General features: G+C 36.7%; 1 protein-coding gene and 1 non-coding gene across 4 annotated transcripts in view; both read right to left on the bottom strand.

Moving 5' to 3' along the window:
- Positions 1-26,497, bottom strand: part of LOC117215387 (protein real-time) — a 50,895-nt gene that overhangs the window by 10,910 nt on the left and 13,488 nt on the right. For 2 of the 3 annotated variants that reach the window (XM_033461771.1, XM_033461773.1), the window contains 7 exons: positions 21,659-21,735; positions 19,927-20,229; positions 5,885-5,973; positions 5,618-5,755; positions 1,948-2,068; positions 662-786; positions 316-384 (listed from right to left, as the gene is read on the bottom strand). In XM_033461771.1, coding sequence (XP_033317662.1) covers positions 316-384; positions 662-786; positions 1,948-2,068; positions 5,618-5,755; positions 5,885-5,973; positions 19,927-20,229; positions 21,659-21,735 — 922 coding nt within the window. The remainder of the gene's footprint in view (positions 1-315; positions 385-661; positions 787-1,947; positions 2,069-5,617; positions 5,756-5,884; positions 5,974-19,926; positions 20,230-21,658; positions 21,736-26,497) is intronic. The other variant, XM_033461772.1, reaches the window with a different exon arrangement.
- On the bottom strand, positions 12,096-12,203 carry LOC117215393. Its single transcript, XR_004489087.1, has one exon. It is a non-coding gene; the product is annotated as a U6atac minor spliceosomal RNA (small nuclear RNA).

Here is a 26,497-nt window from a genome sequence, read left to right as displayed (position 1 = left end):
GAACAATTTTCTAGTCTCGAACAATTGGACAATAACTCCTATTTGATAATTAAATACCTAGATGTTTTATGTAACTTCACGAACAGCCCCTAAGCAAGCCCCGATTATAAGAACACACATATATATTTTGATTAATTGCTGTTATAGTCTAATAAAATTTGGCTCTTCTATTTCTTATATCTTTGATCTCTCATAACACTAGACTAATAACTATTAGAAGGTGCTACATATAAGTACAAAACAATAATAAAACATAAAAGCACCAAATATCACTACGATTTTTAACAAATAAGACAAAGATATAAAAATCCTTACGTTATTAGCAGTTGCGTCGAAAATATAAAATCTTCGAGGTACCATACCATAAACCTCGCATACATTGTCCTAGTAGTTAAAATACATTATTGCTAAGTAACTTGAAACTAAGAAGTATTAAAGACGTTGGAAGTATTACTTCTTGCATGTGTTTTCATATATCTTACATAATGAAAACACGAAGATAATATTATATAAAAACATATATTTACGTGGTATATGCAATATTTTATGGTGTTAATTGTCGGTTACAAAGAAGATATTTTTTATTCGCGGTAAAAATACATTTTACATAAATATAAGATAGTAAATTAAACATTAATAAATTATATATAATTATTCTTACCTCAGATGATCCTCCGAGGAAATCTGGGATAAATTCAGGATCGATATAGTCACTTAGGCTACCAGGACCTTGTTCTTGATAATTGGTGCCACAGTAAAATATGAATTTTTTTCTTGTATTTTCATCTGCGTAAAAGATTTAAACAAATTAATACATTTTTATGTGAAAATAAATATTCATATATGTCGAGTCACGATCCGAGTCCGTGCTCGAGTCGCTATCACGGTGAGGGCTTGGGATAGGTAATGATTCTTCACTGAAGCTATCCATCTTCATACAGCACGGAAGTGACTTTTATTGACACAAATAAAGAGGTTACAAAGTTGACGCAAACCCACGGTGGTCACACACTCGCGACACTAGTGACAATGGTCTTAGGTTCGATAACTAATCCACGGTCAACGGGATGATAGATATACTTGCTCACACAAGCTGACTCAAACGTGTAATACTCACAGGTCGTAAGGCGCTACCCTCTTCGTCGATGAGATCACAAGAAAGAATGAATTTTCGTCCCAATGATGTCACCGAGGAAAACTATGATGGGGTGTATCTAAGGACACGAAATCATCGAATTCGTCGGGTATAGCCCTCGTTCCGAAAGTAAGGGAAATTGACGTCGCTGTCAAGTGGTCAATTTGGGACAAAGACTGCCTGTCCGTTTGAAAAATCTTAATTACCAAAAAAAACCCAGGTTTCATAGCGGGTCCTCGGGCTAACTAAACTTGTGTTGTGTAAGTGCCTCAACATCTGGTATTCATTGTCCGAAGGAACCGTTGGAATGTTTTACTGTCAGGTATCTCTATGGGTATTTCCTTTAATGAGGGTCATAATATCACTCCACACCTTTGTTAGAAGAAACGCCCGTCCCGTTGACCGCGGCTACGTTGGGCGACAGACTGTCGCCTCGAGCCAAAGCTCACTGTCACTAATCTCGAACAATTACAATCGGATTGAATAACTACGATTGTTTAATTACAGCTATAGTAGACTCTAGATTACAATGTTAGGGGATTATTCTGAAGTTCCAAAGGGGAGGCTCCGGTGTTCTTTCATCTCCGACATATATTTTCAACAATAGTGATGGAGAGAGATGGGATTTTGCTAACGATAACTTTGTGGAATGTTCTACATAACGTTAACGCAGCGATTTGATACGAGATTAGAAATGCAAATGCTGATATTGTGGTATGAAGTGTTTTAGAATTAGTGATGTTTCCGGGCAATATATAACAGTACTGTTGATCATAATAAATGATCTTAAGAAACAATTAAGAAATACTTACTTATAAATGTACTTATCAATGTCCATAAAATAGGGAAGCATCTAGGCGCTCGCATAATTAAAACTCTCCCCATAGTTTCTGGGTAATTTATTTCAACGATTTCAATAATACGTAATAGAGCCTGTAACAAAAATGTATTGTAAATAGTTTACCCTTGTAGTAAGTAATACTAAAATAATATTCAATAAGGAAATGTTTATTTAACTGAAATTACAATATGTGTGTGACATTATGATTTATATATTAAAACATTTTTCTTCTGACAGAGTCTTCTGGCAGATTTCATGCCACATATCATAAAAAATTTAAGACGTGTTTTTGCAAGCTAAAATGAGACGAAACTGAAAATAAGTTATGTTTGGGACTCTATTTATTAATTATCGAAAATATCAACGAAGTTCGACAAATTTGTCTACATGAATAAATGCTTAAGCGACAGAAAATACACAACTACGACCGAACGTAAAGATTAAATGTACATATATTAAATTCGTATATACGCTTTCTACAACGCCATTCCATAAGTAATGTTGTTTCTTATCTTTAAATAAGCATTCATATGATTAAATGATGTGTTTATATAATTTCCTTTATATTTTTGAAAAATTCTGCATTGTTGAATGTAGAGTTTGAAATATTCAAATTAGTACCTTTTACTTATCCAGTTAACTGCGTTTGACGTGTGTATACGTCAATCCAAAACTTTATTTCGGTGCGGTTGACGATACTCGCCATATGAAATAAGAAGTTACCATTTACTATAGAGACTCAAAATGTTAGTAAAAAGTAATGTAAATGACGTTTAGTGGTATGTTTCCTTTATACTTCCGGAAAAGCTATTATGTATTTTATAAAAAAAAGTTAGATTATTTGATTATTCTCTTTGGCGCGTATATTGATAAATTGTTCTGCGTTTTATACCAGCTTATATAACTTATACCAGCTTATATAGCTTATAACACCATCAAAAGTAAATCCACTACGAAGATATGCCGTCTGCTCAAAAAATGGAATCCATAAGGAATTACATTACTGGTGTTCGACTTTACTTTAAAGTGCCACTTTGTGTGGTACCTTGCAATGTTTATTTAAAAAATACCACACTGAAATCAACTAAATTTTTAAAAATTTTCTTATTTATGAATTGTATTACTTTCTATCAATTTTGAAGATTTTAATAATAATATCTTTTTAAACAATGAATTGTAAATTTTTTATCGAATAAAAATGTAATCCTTGTTCGTTTTGCTTTACTTCTTTCGTAAAATTTATAATAGGTGCATTTGCCCTGCGTTTGACGCGTATACACCGTATAAATCTCGCAGTTAACAGGTTAACACGTTCGTCACCCAACGTGATTCGGCTAAGTTTCCTGCGGGGCCCAAATCCGTCCGCCGGTACGCAGAACGTAAATAGAGCGACAATCGGGAATTCATTGTTTATCGCGTTCGATTCATTGTAAAGAAAAGATTACTTAGTTGTGAAATGGAGAAAGCGATAAGCTTTCCAGCTCGAGTATTCCGAGGGATCTCATGGCAGACATCTCAGATCTTTCATTTAGTGAGAAGCATACTTATGAGACATACATCAGTGATTTTTTCATCCTCAAAATATTCAGTAAACAGCGTGAAAATATATTTGAAATTGAGGAGAGCAGTGATGACGAAGTCTACAACTATTGTTCGAAGTGCCCAAAATCACCCCAAATATGTTTGAAATGTTTTAACAAATACCATGCGATATAGTATAATGTAATATTTTATCCAGAATATAAATAAATACAAAGTATAGTATAATGTGTTTTTAATATTTTTATGTTGTATATTCTATATATAATATTCTATATTTAATTAACTCGAACAAGAAGAGTGTCACCCATACTTTGGTGACGGGGCCCCCACGGAAGTATACCCGTCACATAGATATGGGTGACGTGGCGACGAACGTGTTAAAAGAAGATTGAACACTAAATTTTAACAAAAATACACACAATAACGAAGCAAGAACATCTGATCTAAATAGAACCTCATCCACTTATGAAAAAATACCAAAATAGATAACCAATATAGTAATTATTATAGTAGCACTATATGTTAATATTTAAAGCAAATCGGAAGCTTAAATTGAAATTTAAAAGATGTGCATCTATCAACGACGATTTATATCCGACGAGTATACATTTATACTAAACATTACGTGATCTACATATAAAGTATTATAATTGATTAAATTGCATATTATTAGTGACGAAAAATAGATTGTATATAGAAAGTGTAAACTATGATGATTATTATATTGAAAGTCTGTACTGTGTCTAAGATCAGAACTTCACTGTCCAAACATTTCATGATGCATGTGATGAGGTATATATAATAGAATTGCTGCAATAAATACAATTTCCGTCTTTTTATGATACTACTATGATTGTACTTCCACCACCTATTTGTCGGCATCTTACAAATTTTTCTATCGTCCGTAAATAATGATAATAATACTTCCACTTTTTTTAAATTAACCATTTTTTCATTGAGAAAAATAACATTCCTCCACCTTTTAAACCATTTTAAATGCTTTTTGGCAAATTCTAACCTCTGTTTCCTATGGACATTTATTAATTGAAGAAATAAATAGTATAAAGGATATTGACTTGATCAACTAACAAAATTTCAAATTCCAATAAGATAATGGTCACACTACGCAGTCGGTGAAAAAGTATTTTTTTTGAGAAAAAAATCGAAATTTTATGATGGCCAGCAAGATCACGTGATCTAAATATAATAAAGAATTGTTGGGGTGAGCTCCCTGCAAAAATAGTTTATGAAAAAAGAAAAATAAGACAAAAGAGAAAGAAAACTCTATTTAAATCGCAATAAAAAAAAAAACGACAGCAGTTGTAAAAAATAAAGGAATACGAAATATTAACATAACATTTTCTTTAATAAATGTGAGTAAATATTTATTTTTCTGCATCATATTGTCCGAAAAAATTCTTGCAATATTTCTAATTTTGCAAGAAAAGATATTTATTTTCTCTTCAGAACTATATAGTGGTACATTAAAAACTAGTTCTTAAGTTAATGAAATATACTTTTGTATCTTTGTTATTCAATAAAGTTTTCCTAATTTATGCCATGAGCTATCTTTTTATCCAAAAGTGTATTAGAAGTATATGTACTTTACTTTAATACAGCTTCGTAGATATACAGATATAAGTAGCAAAAAATTACATTCCACTATGATAATGTTAATTGTGTTCTGGGAATTCCACGATTTATAATCCATGTAAATTATACTTACTACTATAGTATAGTATATTAATTATATTACTAGTGGTCCTTAGAATCAGTATTAAATGATTTCTTCTTATATTTAAAGTACTAAAAAATGTTGGCTTATGAATTAAAAAATTACATAAGAAATAAATAAATATTATAAGAAACAATACATTGATGATCATTAAAAATAAATATAAGTACTAATATTTTGCACTTAAGTTATATATGGTGTAATTTTAATATTATTTATGGGATGATTAATATAAGAAACACATTTATTGATTTTGTATGTATTCAAATAAGATATATGTATATGTATGTGTATGAGTAGCATACATGTACTTATTAAACTGTTGTTTGAAAAAATATTAAAGTATATTAAATAGATTTTATACCTTTATACCAGGTCTCCATAAGTGACGCATATTTAGACCTTCAAGATCTATTAATAAACACCACTGCGAAACTGGATGGCCAGAAACAGCAGTTGCTTCTTCCATAAGAACCAGTCCTTCTTCGCAAATATGTAGTACCTACAATGGCAATATTAATTATGAATATTGTGGAAACCTATAAAATATATAAATAATATAAACTGTTATTTTTACATGATGTGTACTGTATAATGCTGCGTATAATGTTATTATACAAATGAAACTTACCAGCAACAGCAAGTCATCTTCCCCGATAGATTTCAATAATCCCTTTACATCCATTTGTCCCATTCTTAAAATATATAAAGGTTGACCATCTACAAATTAATAAAGATATCGTTATTTAAATTTACACTTATAAGACCTTTCTTGTAAAATGCATATGAAGAAATATATATTGAATTGAAAATTAACTTTATAAACACTAATGAAGACAGAAAGAATTCGTCTATTTACAATATTAATCTATTATAAAATAATTAAGACCATAGTATATGTACTTCATTTCTTCTATTTTTATTGAACATGCTTATGAATATGCAAAAGATAGTTTCGAGGAAAAAGTAAAGAAAATGAGAAAATGTTTGACTGAAAATTCTTCAAAACCTTGTGTTATGAAATTCAAAGCGTACTGTTCTTAAAGATTAGAAATAATTATTATAGATATGGCATTTCTGTTACACACGCATTTTCTTGTCGTTATACGTATAGTTCACTATCATCGCTACCATCACTATATTCTCATTTCGCATTCTTATGTATCATTTTCATATTCTCATTGTACAAAATATCGTTCTTGGAACTTTTCCCTTACATTTGTAATAATTGTCAAATGCAAAATCTTCAATTTCCAATAAGTTGTTTTCGGTAAAACTATTCGGAAAAACTACCTCATATCCGATTTTCAAATATGTTACAGAAATCAAATCTTTAAGTAACTAAACGAATACTCGCAAAAAAATGTCGATATCACTACAATGAATTCTGTCTAAATTTAATTGTGCATCTGTGGTAGCGTACACGTCAGTATTGTTTCCTGGCTGGCTTAATCTATAATATATAAGGTTAACTCCCATTTTTTAAATCTCGAACTTTTTGTTGTTGATACTAGTTATTCTACGTTTGTCCTACATCGTTCCAAAGAAATAATTATTTATCTCGAAAGGTTCTAGAAATAAGCCCCCCAAAAAATTAATTTTTGTCCCTTTTTAAACGTCGTAAAAATTATTCTGGATTGTCCTAATTGTTCCAAACATCGTTTCAAAGTAATATTTCAATATTATATTTAGTTTAGGAAATAACTTGAAAAATCTGTATCTATAAAACAATGGACATTTTTCTTCATTTTAATAGCAATATTATGAAGTAAAGGTTTCTTCTTTTGTTACACGAATCCAGGTTGTTCTAGTGGCGTAACTATAGCACACTGATTCGTCGAAACGAATGAAAGAAAAGTCTGACTTGAACAGGACGGCCATGATGCATAATATAAATAAATATAAATAATATAAATAACGCAAGAGTCAAACAATCAACGAGCGGTAAAGATGTACTAGATAGTGGAAAGGATGATAAAACCACACTAGTAGATGACGAGGAGTCAATAATTATAAAAGTAGGTGAGCTGAGACGTCTAACTCAGATACTGATGGATGCAGTGGAAAGTATTGGTAGCCTAAAAAAAAGAAAAAAACGAATACATCTGATGTAAAAAAAGGACTCGGAGATAGGTAAAATTGAAAGGACGATAGACGGGTATGCTACATCACTGATTGAATGGACAAACAAGCCAAGGAGAAGAAAGACAACGAGTCGTAGGACGGACAAGAGAGTAATCTCCGAAAGCAGAACTACAATGACAGACATCGTCACGCTATACAGATGAAACTTCGAAGATGGTAAATAGTATTAGAAAGGTAAAAGAGAGAATAGAAGGAGAGATAACTAGCAGAAGAAATAGACCGAAAGCAATTGTTGTAAAAGTAGAGGAAACTGTTCAGTGAATCGAAACATACAAAATTTTAATGACAGGCAGGGAGGCACCGAGGGAGTCTAAGTGTACTTAAAAAAGCCAAGCGGGGGATATTTTAACTGAATTAAAATACAGAATATCAGCGGCAAAGGTGATAAAGGAAGGATGACTGAAGAAAGACTTCAGCTGATACTACTACAGGACAGAATCCTTAGAGATGAAAAATATAGATCCGCTGTTAACCAAGGAGGAATTAATAAAGGAACTCAGTAATAAGTTTAATTACGAAAATTAAGGAAGAAAGCTGGGTCGATATAAAAATGATCAGAACAACGCAATGGGGGACGTAGCAAGCGATTGCAGTAATACCATCCTCATGTACGCTGGATGACGATAAAACAATAAAAATTAGAACAGGATTAACAATCGCTACAACAAGGATAATACCCAAAATTAAAAAATGTTACAGATATCATATGATTGGACATACGACTAACCAATGTAGGGCTGTAAGTCAGGGAATGTGGTAGCAGTGACCATAATATTTCGAATTGCAAAAATGAACCAGGTTGTGCTATGTGCAATGAGACAGGGATAGTCAATATATAACACGTGACAGGTTCACTGGCATTTCCTACATACAGACATACGATCAAACAGGTTAGTGATATAAGGCAAAATCAAAATTACGTTACGGGTTCATTAGCGGGTCAAGATTAAAATCTTCCAAATAAACCTAAATCGCTGCCAACTGGCACAAGATTTGATGTACCAGTATGCCTAAAGTGGATGTGGTGTTCATCTCGGAATCATACCAACAAGAGGCATACTGATACAACGATGACAAAGGGGATGCTTCCCTATAGATCACATTATTCGAAGGAAAATATCCGGATGATAGCACCCTGGATATAAAAAAGGGACTCGTGGGAATTAGAGTGGGGATTAGCAGTTCAATGTTTACCTTAATGAACTGAACTCCACGATTAAAACATCTAAGAGAAGCCATCGTACGATGATGATCGTAGGGGACTTTAATGCCAAGTCTACCGTGGGGTAGCATTAAAACGGATCGTAGGAGAACATATTATTGGATATGCTAAATAAAAACGGGATTGTACCCATTGGAATAAATAAAAGGTACACATTTTACAAGAATGAAAGAACTAGCTCTCTGGATATAATCAGTACCAATGAAGGACTGGCAAAGAAACACAAGGGAAATAAAATACTTAACACGTTGTCAACTCGGACTATACTTATGCTTTGCATGATCTTGAAACTATTAAGACGAGACGTAATGTCGATAATTTTAAATACTCAACGAAGGAAATGGATACAGATAAATTTATTTTAAAATTTGACTTCAATTATCAGAACTTATTTATTCATAATTCAAACGACAAAGAGGCACATGCAGAATGTTTCCTTACTGTAGAAACGACATGTGCCTCCGAGTTAAAAAAAGTTTATCCTCCTATAAGAAAAAATGTAGAAACTATTGGTGGTGTGAAGACCCAAAGATACTTAGGCGGGAGGTGTTTAAACTTTAAAGTTCAGAGAGCTGAAAATAAGAATTGATTGAGGAATTTAGAATTTAAAGAAAAGAGCTTAGTAAGAAGATTCGCGAAAATAAAAAAAAAGGATGGGAGGAATTTTGCGTCACATTGGATGGGGACCCATGGCGGAGGCCTTATCGGACTATTATATCCAAGATAGCCCAAAAAGTTCCAACAGACGGCTTCCACGTAAACAAGGTCTAAAAAAAAAAAAAAAACATATAATATAGTTGTTCTAGTGGCGTAGGTAATTGTTCAAAACAGGCAAGCCTGGAACAATTTCCGTTCCCGAAAAAATTGACAAATATCGTCAACGAATGGCGTCGATAATAAAATTATCCTTTATATTTATGTTTCGGTTTCCAAATTTGTATTCTGGTTAGTTCTAGAGATGTAAATACGTGTTCCAAAGAAGGATCCTTTACTGTATAAAATTACTGTTAAAATGAAGAGAAATGTCCATTGTTTTATGGGTACAGCTTTCCCAAATTATTTCCTAAATTATTACATGTTCGATTTTCAAAAAAAGGGGACTGATCAAAAATTCACTTTTTTGGGGTTATCACCTTTTGAGATAAATCATTTCCTTGGAACGACGTAGAACAAGAGTAGAACAACTTGGAAATAAATTATAAATTATCCAATAAATTTCACGAATCAATAGTCTCATTTCTAAAATCAGCGCTCTTACCAACATCGTTTCGTATCAGATTTTATCCGAACGTTACCGAACGAAATTTGAACTCACTCCCTGTCGTTACAAGTTCGGTGATAGAATAAATATCGTACATCAGAATAAACATTGGATTCGACATTCTGCGAAATTTGTTGGAACTCTGAAATGAATAATATCGCACTATTCGTGGTTTACAATTTAAATTGTGACATCGAACCGAAGATAAAATTACAAACGGAGGCAAGATTCACATTCTACAACTTTTGAAACCCGCACATACATCCAGCAGCAGTTATCAGCCCAGAACAGAGATAAAAGCTACACAGTGAGTTCCGATGTTCGAACGTTTAATCAGAACAGCGATCGCAGTATATTCTTTTTTTTCTTTTTTGTTTTTTTAATTAAGATTAATTAAAATCTTTTTAATTAAGATTAATTAAAATCTTTTTAATTAAGATTAATTAAAATCTTTTAATTAATAACCCGCTGGAGGCGTCCCGTGATCGGCCTTGCGGCAAAACCACATTGCCTCGGACTTCTCAAGGGACACCTTCAGTCCCAATCCCTTGATCTCGGTGACCACGCAGGCCACCGCCAGTTCCGCCAGGCGGACGGTTCTACCCCATACCGTGCCCCAGACCAGCACCAACGTGTCGTCGGCGTAGCACGATTTCGGAGGCATCGGCCTCCGAAGCACTGCGTCGTACGCGATGTTCCACAGCAACGGACCCAACACCGAACTCTGCGGGACCCCGCGGTGTACAGCCCTCCCGGTCACACAATCATTCGATCTACGTAACACACAACCAACAACTCTTACCATTCTTTGCGGGGGAGACGAAGAACACGAAGGATATAATCTTACAACAAACCGGAATACTATATCTACAAGGACTATATAAAAGTTACATTAATTTCCATACAGTAGAACCAAAAAGGTATGACAAATAAAGACATGACGTACTATATCTCTACAATTAATATTACGGACAGTGATTGTTGCATCGCTTCGCCTCACGTGCATCGGTTGGATCCGAAATTCCTACAGCCAATAAAATTATGAAACATAGATCTAACCGACTTAAATACGCAAACAAAAATCTAGATAAGTTCAATTATCTCGATTATTATTGTGGCGGATCGGTATCAATAGGATGCCGACAGGTCGAGGCATCAACGCGGCGCAACACCTCCCGGGCGATCCGCTGATACCAACCGCCAACACTAGAGGGCTACGACGACAACGAGTCTGTCTAACTCGCTAGCGGTCGAATATACGAGCGATTGATACAAATACCGCACTGAACAAGATGCAAACAGTTCCCATACTATTGAACTTCAAACAACTGATTTCAAGGTAATCGAACGATACATCGTCTCCCCGAGAATGCGACTAGGTCACATTGGTATTAGGGTACTTCGTCGAAGACAGCCCTTGGACCTTAAGGGAGTGTCCTGAATTACAACGTTCTAAAACAGCGTCTTTTTGTGATTTTTTTTACAATGCAAAGAAAGAAATAAAGTTATTGAATTTTGAAGCATGCTTTTATATATATTTAACGAATACAAAAAAATTGTTTTTAAAGTAAATAACGAATCCAATCTTTAAAATTAGTGTACTCACAGATTATAGTTTCTTATATTTAATGACAATAACAGCATTGACTATTTTATGCTTTCTTAGAGCATACGAAAATTAGGTTGATGAAATAAAATAAATAAATGAAATAAAGGGCATGAAATATAATAAAAAGAAATAAAGTAATATATGATAATATAAATAAAATAAAACAAAATAATTAACGAATCAATTTACAAATAGAAAGTTTTTACAAGCTTGTAGGTAACATAATGTCTAATTACATTTTAAACTGTTTACGGTATTGTCGCTACTCGTATGACATTTTTAATTTCATCATTCAAAGAAATATGTTTACTGAAGTTGATGCAGAATGTCGCTAGGCGCCACTTTCTAACTACCAGTATGTATCCAAGTTTTACCTATGATTATGTTGTTCAAGTCTGGAATTTGGTAATTAATAGTGTAAGTTTACTCAGTAATTCTGTTGTATATCAAATTTTTTTATCTATTTCGTTTTTGATTACATGATGTCAATGAATCAAACATCTAGATTCGCATCTAATATATTGTTCGAAATCCAATGCTCAAAAGGAAAAATTATTAGCACCTGCGTTTTCCGGAAGAATAGCGGAAGCCCTCCGCGGTCCTTCCAAAAAGATTTGCTAAGTGCCGCCGAAAGGCGACAGTGCCTTACCATTTATATATGTGTACCACCCTTATTTACGGGAGTGTTAAACGTCTCTCCTTTCATACTACAAAAAAAGTTTCTTTTTTTTTTTACGTGGAGGAAATCTTCATAGACACCTTACCATCCTACGCAGGTGGGCAGAAGGTAGTGCCGGATTCTTACCGGCTAAAACCTCCACGGGCGGGCCGACAGTAGGCCAGTGTGTGCGAGTTGATCGTCGGGCCCCTGTGTGCTTAAACACCAAGCACGTTTAATTAAACCAAGTTACTCCCAGAAAGTACATTCACAGCACAAGCAAGGGAGGGGCATGGCCGCTTGCCTGTTTGTAATGTTGTAAGAGAAAATTTGGTTTTTCCGTTCCTTTTTGGGAAGGTTCGCTGCCGAGGATTCGAACTCGCGACGCATCGTTTTCAGTTCTTTAACGAGAGTAGCTGGCTGCCTCGCCGAGGTTCTAGCTGATTGGAAAGTATTTGATTCTTAATGTGGCAATGTATATCATAGGAAGTATTCTAATTAGCCTCTTGAAGCAGATGTACTTTTTTCATAGCTCAAAATACAAGGGGCAAAGGTAAATAATTCCCTTAGCTAAAACTATTATTATTAAATCTATTATAAAGCTCTTAATATATTTTTGCTGCTATTACATTTCTTGTAGTAAGAGTAGTGTTGAGAGGCAAGGAGAGGATCCTGAGTGCCCTAAAGGTTCGTCAAAAAGTTTATTTAAATAATTGTTATAGCACCTTAAAGTATATTCTTTCTTTTTAAAAAACACATTTTTTTAAACCCGCCAAAATTTTTAATTTCACACTATTTCTTGCCATCTTTTTAGTTCTGCAGTCTGCTACAAGTAGTATACCAATAACTAATTTTTTCTACGTTAGTTTTACTCATATTGTTAAGAATGATGTAAATAAAATAATAAGAAGAGCCTATCACAAGGGACGTTCGAACGTGTACGCAAATGAATGGTCAATAGCATGAAAATTCTTTGTTAAACTCTGTAGCAGTTCTACCCGAGCAGCCGAGCTAAACGGGCGTGTGAAACAGTGCTCCGGAGAAAGTGCGGCAACTGGAGAAGAGAAAACTACGAACGGTTACGCCTATAGCCAAACGGTGGAAACCCGTGTCCTATATCAAGAAGACTAGCAAACCTACTATGGAAAATATCCCACCGATAAGAATCCGCCCTTTCGCCAACATCTTTCCTGCACGTCAGATTCTATCCGAATGTCACCAAGTGAGATTCGAACTTATTACTTGCCATTACAAGTTCAGTGTTACAATACATATTGTGTACCTGTGTTACAGAATAAATACCGTCATTCTGTAATTACGAGTTATTCCCTACCTGAATTCCAACATATGTTTAAAACGTCCAATCGCATCATCAATCGTATCAAGGTCTTTTCCTTTCTGTGGCAGAATATTAAATGACTTTGTGAAGAAAACCATATTGAATTACATTTTATAATCACCGTAAGCCAAATTATCGAATTGAAAAGGTAATAAGTTTCTTAAAGAACCAATTATCGGTAACTGAAAGTGGCTATAGTAAAGGTTGGCAATATAGATTGGCTGATATTCAATTGACAATAAATTGTTCGTGGTATAGAAGTACCCAATACATATGCTCCTGCTGAATTACTAATTGGGCGAAAAATAAATTTACCTTTAATAAAAGAAATGTCTGCAACTGATTTTGAACAGTTAGATATAAATATTATACGTGACAAGATTAATGGTAATATTAAAAACAATGCAAATTATGGACGAAATATGTTTGATGAACGAAAGTAAATTGTATAATATGAAATTTTATGCTATTAATGGTCTATGTCTCGTAAAAATTAAAGATAGATACATAACAAAATTAGACATTTAAGAGCTCCACTTTATGGTGGTAACAGATTTGAGATGAGATTTATACGAAGTGCAAAATTTAATAAGCAAACATAAATTACGAAAAACAATGAAGAACGCTTAACTTTATGCTTCGTGGTTAAATTAATGATAATAATCCTTTTCAGAGTATTGTGATATTACCGAGGTAGATAGTGAAATGTAAGATCAAACTTTATCAAATGTATAATCACAAGGGATATAATAACAAAAGTAAATATAGAAACAAAGATTAAAAAGCAAAGAACGAAAAGAAAGATTAAATTTGTAAGTGAAGAACTTCGACGAGCATATTTTTCCCGCACTGTTATCCTAGATCCAGCGTGAACCTTTTACACTTATATGATAATATTTACAATTCACTAAAAAAATAAAATTGTTATAGTTTCTAATATTATTGCATAATGATAATAATGATAATAATTGTTACGACCGTTCGCGGAGAGACGCGGTCGCTAGGAAAACGCGTCAGCGAGAGGCGTAAATTCTCGCTACGATTCGGTTAATCGACGCCGCGAAATAGTCGTTCCCCTGTTTCGGTTAAGATAACAGAGGTAGTTCAATGAATGTAACACTGTATAGTAAGTTATATATCACCGTTTATTCTAACAACTTGTAAAGAAGACAGTTATGCTGGTGCGTATGCATAAGATGAGTGAGTGACTGATCTACGGGTGTATTTCCGGTCAAAGGATGTTGACTGTACGAAGGATGGAAAATCAGTGGTGTTCGGAGACGATGCTGTGGCGGAGGAAAGCTAAGGATGGGTGTGTCTAGCACATGGGACCATCGGATTTGTTGGTGACGATTTTGGCTAAGAGAGTGAAGAAAATAGGCTTCGTTGTTAATTGGTTAAACGAAGGTTGGTGGACTAGGAAGAGTCTTAGCCGTCCTCGATAGAAAGTGGTTAGTAGGAGGAAAATTGCATCGTACGTGAGAAAAACTAACTTCCCCTTGTCAGTTCGCTGTGGAGTGCCGAAGCGTGCAGACGTGTCTCTAGTGCCCAGCGTAGTCCGAAAACAACACGTGTCGCCCAACCGTCGAAAGAGAACACAGCCAAGTGTCCCTTACCCTTTAGGGAGAAGAAAATCCTAGGCACCTAACCCCAACCCGAATACTAGCCTCATAGCCTCACGACTAGTTATTCATTCCGAATTAACTAGCTCGATGATGGCCCAGCAATCGCGACCAGGCTCTCCGGAGCAGACTCGCAGCTACCCCGCGCTACCTCCCCCGTGGCAGAAGTGTAGCAGAACTCTCCGCACCAACGACGCTAATACTACAAAGAAAAGGAAAATGGAAACAACAACGCAAATAAACACTCACAACAGGTTCGCCATATTGTTATCCTCAAACGACGCCATGGAAATCGTAGAACCGCCACCAAACCAACACTCACAGAGAATCCCCCCTCCCCCACCAATATTGGTGGACGACGTCATCGACATACAGACAATGATCAAGTCCCTAGAGAGAGATATCTGCAAGGAGAAATATAACCTTAAGATAAGTAACAATAAAGTAAAAATACTGCCGAGGAACCCAGAAGCTTACAGAAAACTCACCAAGATACTTAGGACCCTGAACGCCAACTTCCACACCTACCAACTCAAACAGGAAGCTTCTTCTTCCTAGACATTAAACAAAAGCCGAACAATAAAGAAATCTACAACATCAGTCGCCTAATGAACGCGATAGTAAAGATCGAACCACCACTTGTGAAAAGAGAAATAGTGCAATGCAAAAGTTACCAAAGGTACGGTCATACGCAGAAATACTGCAACCATACTTTCCGCTGCGTTAAATGCGCAGGCACTCACTCCACTGACCAGTGCGCCAAATCACCGGAAACCCCAGCGAAATGCATCCACTGTCAAGGGGACCATCCTGCCAACTACAAAGGCTGCTCAGCATATAAAACACTATACACGAACAGGTACCCTAAGCTCAGAGCAAAAGAGGTATCCAACCAAACACCCAGCCCGCCGAAATTCACGACTACCCCAACCCCCTCAACCAACCAAACACCCAGTCCTACCAAATTCATCTCCACCTCAACCTCCTATGCCCAAGCAGTACAAGGCATCCAAAATAACCCGAGCAGCCAAAGGAATCTTCCCCAAAACAGTGTCCCCAACACACCTAACACAGACAACTCCTCAAGGCTTGAAAAGCTAATAGAGAAACAATCAGAGCAAATAAATCACTTGCTATCGCTACTAACACTCATCGTGGAAAAATTAGCACGCCCCGACTCAAAATAAAACCAAGGCGCATAGCACTCTGGAACGCCAACGGTCTAGCGCAACACAAACTTGAACTAGAACTCTTCTTAAAACACCAGCAAATCGACGTAATGTTCGTATCGGAAACCCACTTCACCGACAAGAACTACCTGAAAATAAATGGTTACAAATTCTACCATACCCAACACCCCAGCGGAAAGGCCCACGGTGGCACCGGAATAATAATCAAAGCAAGTATTAAGCACTACGAACTTCCATCATTCCAGAAAGACTACCTCCAAGCAACAAACGTAGCAATAGAAGACTGTCATGGCACAATCACCACCTCAGCAGTATACTGCCCTCCCAGACACTCCATCGCCAAAGAAGACTTTGATAACTTCCTGGACACCCTGGGCAATAGATTCATAGTTGGAGGAGACTATAACGCCAAGCACATCCAATGGGGCAGCAGACTGGTTACAGCAAGAGGCAAAAACCTCTTAAACAGCATAATAAACAACAACCTCAACTACCTCACCACATACGAATCCACATACTGGCCCACTGACACCAACAAAATACCCGACCTTCTCGACTTCTTCGTAACTAAAAATATCTCATCAAGACACGTCCAGATCAACTCCTCGGCTGATCTCTCCTCTGATCATTCTCCCGTGATAGCAACAGTCAGTTCAACAATCATCGAGAATACACCTAATGGCTCCATTCACAACCAACACACCAACTGGCAGCTCTTCAGAGAAGTCTTTACACACTCAACCTCAGCCTTCACCCCACTAAAAACAAAGGAAGAAATCGAAGCAGCCACGGAATACTTAAACACGAGCATAATAAACGCAATCCGCCTCTCCACACCGACAAAGCCATCTAACAGCAAACAAGAATATCCCCAATACATACTAAAAAAAATAGCAGAAAAACGTAGACTAAGAAGAGTATGGCAGACCCATAGAACACCGGAGGACAAACGCAAACTTAACAACGCAACTAGAAAGCTATCCAGAACCTTAAAAAACTATAAAAACGACTGTTTCCATAAATACCTCGCCAGCTTATCCCCCACAGCCGACGCCAACTACTCACTATGGAAGGCCTCCAGGAAACTCACACGCCCCCCACAAATAATCCCACCTATCCGCCGTCCGCAAGGTGGATGGGCGCGAAGCCCTATAGAAAAAGCCGACCTGTTCGCTAAACACTTGTCAAAAGTATTCAAACCTCATTCCCCCAAAGCCGCCGCGGACGTTACTGAATACCTGCACACCCCCTTCCAAATGTCCCCTCCTATCGAACCCTTCTCCTCTGCAGAAACTATAGAAACAATCAGTCGCCTAAACCCCAAGAAAGCAGCAGGACACGACCTAATAGGCAATAAAGCAATCAAGGAACTTCCCACAAAAGGGATAGCACTCATCACATCGATTTGGAACACTATCCTAAGGCCTGGAAAATCTCATTAATTACCCTCATCCCTAAACCCGGTAAACCGATATACGAAACCTGCTCCTATCGCCCAATCAGTCTTTTACCTACCCTGTCCAAACTATTCGAGAAGATGCTCACGAACCGACTCCTTCCAATCCTAGAGAACTTGAAAACACTCCCAGATCACCAATTCGGCTTTCGAAAACATCATTCTACAGTAGAGCAAATCCACCGCTTAACTCATACGATCAGCCAAACACTCGAAAAGAAAAAATATTGCTCAGCGGTTTTCCTCGACATCCAACAGGCATTCGACAAAGTATGGCATGAAGGGCTACTATACAAAATTAAAAAGATCCTACCTCACCCCTACTACTCCATCCTAAAATCTTACCTAACCAATAGACAATTCATGGTCAAATGCCTAGACGCCACTTCCGCAACATTCCCAATAGAAGCCGGCATACCTCAAGGTAGTGTCCTCGGACCCCTACTGTACTCCATCTACACTGCCGACCTACCCATATCAAACGATATAACAATAGCGACATTTGCAGACGACACAGCGCTATTAGCTACCCACGCAGACCCGGTAATAGCCTCATCCACTCTCCAGCGAAGTCTCGACTCCATGGAAAAGTGGTTTCACAAATGGGGCTTCAAAGTCAACGAAAAGAAATCCTCACATGTAACCTTCACGCTCCGAAAACAAACCTGCCCCCAGGTCACCATCAACAATGCAACAGTTCCTAGCAGGGACACAGTCCGATACCTGGGCATGACCCTGGACAGGAGACTAACGTGGAAGACACACATCTCAGATAAAACGAAGCAACTAAAGGACAAACTAAAAAAACTCTATTGGCTCACGGGCCGACGCTCCAAACTAAACATACAGAATAAAATTACCCTCTACAAGACCGTAATAAAACCTGTCTGGACCAACGGAATCCAACTATGGGGAACAGCAAGTAACTCCAACATCGAAATACTACGATTCCAATCGAAAACGCTAAGAGCCTTAATAGACGCACCTTGGTATGTTACCAACGAAACCATCCATCGCGACCTCAAGATACCTACAGTCAAAGAGGAAATAGCAAAATATAGCGACAGATATAGCAAAAGAGTCAACAAACACCGAAACCCCCTAATCACTGGACTACTCGATACGACGGACCAGATTCGCAGGCTGAAGAGGCACTACCCGCTAGACTTAAACGTTAGATTCATTTAATTATCCAAATTAAGCATATGCACTTATTTATAATACTTATAAATTATACCTATCTATAATAAGTATTAACTTATTGTAAATAAACAGCCATGTCACTGCGCCACGCCAGAAAAATTACTGAAAATTCCCAACGTGAGAATTGATTGTAATTTCAACAAATAAATAAAAAAAAACTTTCCCTTGTCAAGCCGTAGTAGATAATAGTCTTTAGAAATGATTCGGAAAACAGACGTTTGTTGGGTCTGAAGGACCTTAGCTAGCGAATTACTGGGATTTATGACGGGTCCTTAAGAATATTGAGGGTACGCTGTAAGGACCCGAAGACATCTGGTTGCCATCTTGCCCGCGGTGTGTGGCCTGGTCTAGGTAGAGTGTCGCCCGACGTAACATAATAATAATAATAATAAAAAAAAGAAGAAAAATACATAATACATAATAATATATCTTAGAAAGTAATAAACATGTAGTATTTCCATATATTAGAATTAATATCCCCCGCTGTTTGAGGATTAATTGGATAGTTTGAAATCTTTTAAAATTACAATTGCATTATTATCGACCTCATATAGTATTAAAATTCAGACTAAAAGGGAATTGTGATATTTTTTCTCGCGTCTATTCTTTACTGACAATTTTAACCCTAACAGCTTTTATAAAATCGTATTTCAAAATAAAATTATTACTTTCGATCTCAGTTTATCCTATATATAATATTTTACGAAAAAATGTTTATCTTATTGATTAATATCATTTTATATCTTTGTGTGTCTTTAAGATATATAATACAATAAAAAAAGTAATAGACAAATGTAACAAAGTATGTGCTATTAAAAAATATATGAAATATCTAGGGTAATATTATTACCATTTATTATTGATTTTTGGTATCTACTTCATACTATAATTAATTATAAAATATCTAATTATTTTGAAGATAATAAAAAATTTTTATCATTATAAACATTAATTAAAAAAAACGATACCTTTATCAAAATGATGCCAACCACCAGGAAAATAATCTTTCACTACTTGTGGTATGTCATATTCTTCAAGTAGCTTATCAATTTGATGTTTCTTCCTCCAATGTAATGTCTGTGTTAGCATTTCCTTTGCTTTCTCAACTGAAAATTCAGTAGCCCTTAAAAATCTTAGAAGAGTCGCATCTCCAGGTATTGAACTTCCCCTTAACTCCTTTATGCTTTGTCTCAACTGAATAAGTTTGCTTTCTTGCATCATGTCAAGCTTTCCTAAGTACCTTTCTATGTAATCTGAAGATAACTGCATTTCTAAAATACAAAGTATATGTAGCAAGTTTTAACTTAACTTAAATTAATATATTTAAATATTTATATCATGAATAACTAATTCAGCAAATGGCTTTGTTTTAATATATTAATATACCATCTCTTAATCTCCTAAAGCATTCAAAAGAAGCTCAAAAAACTTCTATAAGATTTTAAACAAACAAATTAAATATTAATCAATACGGACACAAAAAGAAACAAAAGAGGTACACTTGATGTTATTAGTTCTCTGTAGGTGAATGTAGAATAATATATACAGTAACTACAAGATATGTGATAGATAAAGGAATAAAATGATCGATAGTGAATAGAGGAGGAACATTGGTAGTTCTGAAATGCTTCCCTTAAACAAGAAGATGTTGTAGCAAAAATGAAACTAAACAATATAAATCTCCTAACATGCCATGAAATGTAAAAAGACCAACTCCCCACATAGCTTACCTAAACCAACCCTTCTAAAAACCTTTCTCTCCTGACACAATCTCACAACAAATGAAAAATAAAACAGGAATACTGCACTCCAGAATCTATTGGGAGAAATATAATTTCAAACAAGCTTGGGTATTATATTCAAATAATAGATTTGGATGATAAGGTAAGAATAAGAAGGTAAAGAGACAAAAAAAAATAGGTATTGAAAGAGAAAAGTAAATAGGAGGCAGAAGTTAGAAAAAGAGCAAAAATAAGTAGTAGATGGAAGTAAGGTAGAATCGCGATAAATAAAAAATAGAATAAGATAGAAGAAAATGAAGCGGGGAAGGGAAGAAGGTAGAAGAAACTGATGGCGAAGCGAGTGGTGATAAAAGCGATAAAGTTATAAACATTGCGAACACAATAGTAATGTAATAGTTGTACAAATCATAAATATTGCGTAAATGCGAATAATGGAGTCTAGTCTTAAGTTAGATATAAATACGTTAGTTTAAGTTGTATATAGAAACGGAAGTTCTTGTAAACTCTAAGGGAACAAAATTAAAAACAATGATTTCCGTAGTTCCAAGACTATTCAAATATAAAGAAAGTTTTTTGGAATATAATGTACTATTACCATCTTCACCTGTAAGGAAATTATTTTCATTTGTTACAATGGTAAATTTACCATAATTTTACGTTTAATGGCTTATAGAAAACTCTCCATTTATTCAAAAGGATCACTACTTGTCGCAATTTTTATGTATCTTCTTCCAAATTGTATTGATTTTGTCTCATGCGTGAATAATCTCATTTAAGTAAAATAATTAATAAAATTAAATTTACAAAGTTTTTACGACCATACATTTTTTGTTTACAGTTATTTCTTATCAAATTTTAATTGTATTAAGATCTACATTCTTTCTAACATTTTGTTTTTCAAAGCCATTAGCTAAATTTATAAATATTACATATAATAACAGAGAAAAATATAACATACCTCTATTTTGTAATTTGTTGTCCGCACAAGAATAAGTTTCTTCTGGAACAAGAGATTCTTGACTTTTTGCAATATCTCTAAACATAAAAAATAATAAATGCATAAAACCGCGAACATATCGAGCAGTAAGCGAAAAAATAAACGATGGTACAACCAATGCCAATGCTCCAAATGTTAATTTTGCCGCTTACCGCTTACTGTCCTCTGGTGGTTCTATGTTCACAGCCTAATAATATTACGTAATCTCGAAATATCAATAAACAAATGCTAAAAAGAAGGATAGCAAAAATATTTTTTGTTTCGCTTGTACAGAGCTTCAAAACTCGCCCGAAATTCATGCCTCTAGACCAGAATACCCCCTTAACTTAAATACATATATCTTGCTAATTCAAATTAAATATGAATAGTCAAACAACTGTTCGAGGTTTTATTGTACACATAATCGTCATCTATTATTAGATAATACGTTTTAAAATATAAAATATAAAAAAAATATATTTAAAATATAAAGATATTTTATCTATCTCGTTCTCAAGATTACTCATGCAATCCCCCATCCTGTCTGCTAGAGATCACAACGTTCAGAATTAAAAAAGAAGAGCATTGGAGCATTGCACTGTCCACAAATCAAACAGTAAACTTTAGTTAATAAGTTAAAGCGTTTCAGTATCCATAAATTGAACAAGTATTTTTTTTTTTTTTTATTTATTTATTAAAATTACAATCAATTCTCGCGTTGAGAATTTTCAGTAATAACAAGTATTTTTGAGAAATGAAAGCAAAAATTAATTTAAATTGTGAATCTAGTGGTTAATACCTTCTCGTCGGCGACTAAATAGAACATAACACATATAAAAGAGGGAAACGAGGAAAGCTCGACACACAGAAAGTCGCAAGTGAGCAGTCAAGTCGAGTCGACGGTGAGTACCAGGCAACAATCCGAGTCCAGTCCAGGTAACACGCGCCAGTAACAAGCCCCCCTCGTAACTTTAATAAACGCCATTGATACATTAATACGTCAAGTATTCATTTGGTACCTTTCACATTCTACACCTCAATAGAAAATTGTTTCACATGTCTCACGTTAAATCAAAATCAGACAAAATGGGCGAGGAGTATAAAGCTATCCAATATTTATGCGACGCCTAGAGAAAAAGGTTAGAAATCAAAATTTCTGAAGCAACTTTTAGTCCTTCCTAAGTCCTATTCTACTCTAAGATCCTATTTATGTGTGGCTTCGGTGTTAGTAAAATATATACATATCGCTAAATCTGTAAGAGGTCATGTGAGAATAGCTTATTTGTGGCGCTGATTGAGGCTCAGACAGTTAGCAGATGAATTAAGTCGGTATTGATAAAGGGCGTGGTTGATACGTCAATTTCCTTGACTCATTCAATAAGACTCATGCAGCCTCGTCGGCAACTGAAGGCCTGTGTGCATGTGCTTCGCGAGGAAGCTTCCCGAAGGTGGCATTTGTGTTGTTGTGAGACTGAAGTTGCTGACAGATGTTTCGTTGATGGTTCTTCGTCAATTTCCCAGAAGCGTGTGAGATCCATCTATAGATCCGTCGTGGACGCGTGAAAGATATTTACCGTTGAATGGAAGACTGGGCTCCCCTGATGACCCATTCGAAACACGTTTTCTGCAGACGCAGATCGGGGTTTTTAGAATAATTAAATTTTATTTGACCGGCACACAGCGACGCGAGTGTGGATCCCGCGCTCAATACGACATCGATCAGGGCTGGTATATGGAATCTTGGATCGGCTCATTGGAGATTCCTAGGTATTTGGATTGTCGATCGATCTATAGGTTTATCTAGGATCAATGTCGATATGGTTGGGATAATCAGGAACATCAGTGTGCGTGGGTATGTGCCGTCCGTGGAGTTGATTGTGACCGTTGTGTAACGTCTAGCAGTCGTTGATAAGGTGTCGAGGACTCCAATGGGAACCGAACATTTCCTTTGCGTGAGCTCAAGTGAGTTTGCCAGCTTTTCGGTCACGAAATTCATGCTAGAACCAGCGTCGAGCAGTGCTCTACAGCGGACTGATTGTGTTTTGTCATTTAATATATTGATTTGGGCCGTGACTAATAGGCCGTTATATAGTGATTCTGATGTGAAGGTTGTTGGTGATTCGGTTCTTCTAGCAGTCGTCGATTTTCGCAGTCATTGTCTTCTTCGTCGTTGCAGACTGGATAAGGGTCTTAGGATTTTCCGAACACGTGGCGGTGTCGAAAGATGGCGATGTCGGAGGAGGTGTCGAAGCATGTGTTGAAGAAGGTGTTGAAGAAGGTGTTGAAAAAGGTGTAGGTGATCGATTGAATGTTCGGCAGATTGTGATCGGCCGATTCTTGACGTGAGCTTCGTCCCGATGCAAAAGCGCGTGATGACGATTTCCGCACAAGCAACAGAATCCAGCAGGGTGATGAAAAACCAAGTGCCATTTCCCTAGGCAATTGATGCACAAGGATGCTTTCTTGACGACTTTGACTTTCGTTGACTGATTTTGTCTGAAGGTGTCGCAGGCTCACATTCCGTGTGATCCCTGGCAGAGTGGACATGTCGACGGAGAGTGTGCAGCGGTGAATGCGTGCCCCCATGGATCGCCTTGTCGTAAAGGATAATGTGGTTCTGGCGCTCGTCTTGTCGGAGTTGCCATGGATGTTGTTATGGTACAGGTACAGTACTTTATTCCCAGGAAGTCTAATAAATGAGTGTACGGAAGCATTTCTTTGTTGGGTATGGTGAGTTCCCGTTGTTAAACGGAGTCTTGGTTTAATTTGGAAAGGAAGAGTCCTATGATAATGGTGTTTGACGTGACAGGGTCACCTAAGTTTTTCAGTGCGCTGAGATGATGTTTGATAGTGTCGATTAAATTTGCTAAGGTTTCCGGTATCTTTTTGATCAATTTAGGATAGCATCGCAAACAAGTGACGTGGACAAGTTTGTCGTGGATAATCGAATCTATCCTTGAGGGCGGCGATAACGTCTGTATAACTAGCTTCAGCGGTGTTTAATGATCGAGCACATTTCGCTGCTTTACCAGTTACGGATTCCTGGAGATAATGTAGATCCTGTACATGTAGTGTGGTTTCTGGTGTCGGATGCTTTCCTCAGATATAGAATCTATACAGCACCCGGGCAACCCTAGAAGCCATCGGAGTTGGGATACGCCCAACCAGCGCACACGGTACCGAGTACCGGGTTACCTCAAATAATCGCCCGCAGGAGGCTCACTCGGCTCAGGTCGAACGGGGCGCTTTCCAAGCCCTTCCGTCTTCTCGGGACGGTATCCGGAGCAGGTGGGACGCTGCTCACCCGCCGAAGGCCATTCGGAGGAACCATGTCCCCCTTAAATCGGCCCTCTTGCCAGCATTTGGCCACAACCACTGCCACCACGAGTCCATACCCATAATTGGCCGAGCCGAGGGTTCGCTACGCCCTCTGGGCTAACACTCGACCGCCCGTGGTACCGTTCATTGTCAACGGTGGGACCGCGCCTGTGGATGTACCGCCACGTCTCTGCTGCACGGCTTACCTGCTCGCCGTGCAGTCAGACCCAGATGAAACTCACGTAAGCGGGAGTTGAGGAAATGTACCTCGGCGGCTCTCCCGACGGTCTCACCCTTGGCTTCAGGATCGTGGGTGCGCTACTACCCAAGGCTCCGTGGGGAAGACTTAGTCTTACACCACAGCAACCTTCCTTGCGGTGTACATAGAGGACTCACGTAAGCGGGACGCTTGTCCCGACGGTCCTCCCTGGCTGCGGGAACGTGGGTTTGCCAGCCCCCATAGACTCGCAAAAGCGAATCCTCCCTGCGGAGTGTAGATCCTGTACAGGCGTTAGTTGGTCATGGTGGAAGAGAAGATTTTAATACCCTTATCGTTGAGATCGAAGCAATTCCTAATTCCCGACCATTAACGCCGATCTCCACGGATCCTAATGATCTCCTTGTCCTCACTTCTATTTTTGGAATAAAGTATATATTATAACCTGTTACTTCAGTGTTATGATCTGTCAACCATCTCTAATATCCTAATCGAAATAGGAAATCGACCAATTCGTGGCGTCGATTGTCGAATCGTAACGAGAATTTACGACTCTCGTTGACGCGATCTACGGCGAACGCATCTCTCCAAGAATGGTCGAACAGACTGGATCTTAACATGATTAGGCGAACTGCAGGAAAATCGGTAAGCTTTCAGACGTTCGCCAGATTCTATAATAGGCCTACATTGTCAGATAATTACGAGTTTGTTACAAGAGTGATATAGTCGTTTATAATTAAACAATGGTTATAAGGAGGTTAAGAGTATTTTAAGATAAAAGATTGTATCAAAGATTATAAAAAAGCGGTACTATAATAATAAAATTCTTGCATTTAAAATTGTACTTTTTCTCTGAATAACTACATAGGTAATCTCGAAAACAAGGCGAATGAAATCTAATTGGGCGATCACACAGACTTGCTTTGAATAAAGTTCAATCGAAATTATATGAAGAGCCTCGTGACTGTATTAGTAATTTCTTCGATCGAGGTTCTTCATATAATTGCGATCGTACTTCACTTACAGGTAAATTCGTTTGATCTTCCAATTATGCAGGTTATTTTATAAAAGATGACGTAAAATTGAAAGAGTTTCTTACAAGCTAAAGTAGCACAGAACTAGAGAATAAAAAAGTTACATTTGAGATTGTGTTTAGTAGTTATTGATATTTAAAAGTCAACCAAAATATCTCTGACCTCTGGTAGTCATTACACAAAGCGAATATAAGGCAACCCAAATAACTAACTAAGCAACATTATAGGATGTGTGTAACTTAGTTAACCAAA

The sequence above is a fragment of the Bombus bifarius genome, unplaced genomic scaffold (genome assembly GCF_011952205.1).
Source record: "Bombus bifarius isolate JDL3187 unplaced genomic scaffold, Bbif_JDL3187 scf7180000009565, whole genome shotgun sequence".
In the NCBI taxonomy this organism is placed as follows: domain Eukaryota; kingdom Metazoa; phylum Arthropoda; class Insecta; order Hymenoptera; family Apidae; genus Bombus; species Bombus bifarius.
The sequence above is the reverse complement of the archived record's forward strand: the minus strand, read 5'-3'. Positions and strand labels throughout refer to the sequence as shown.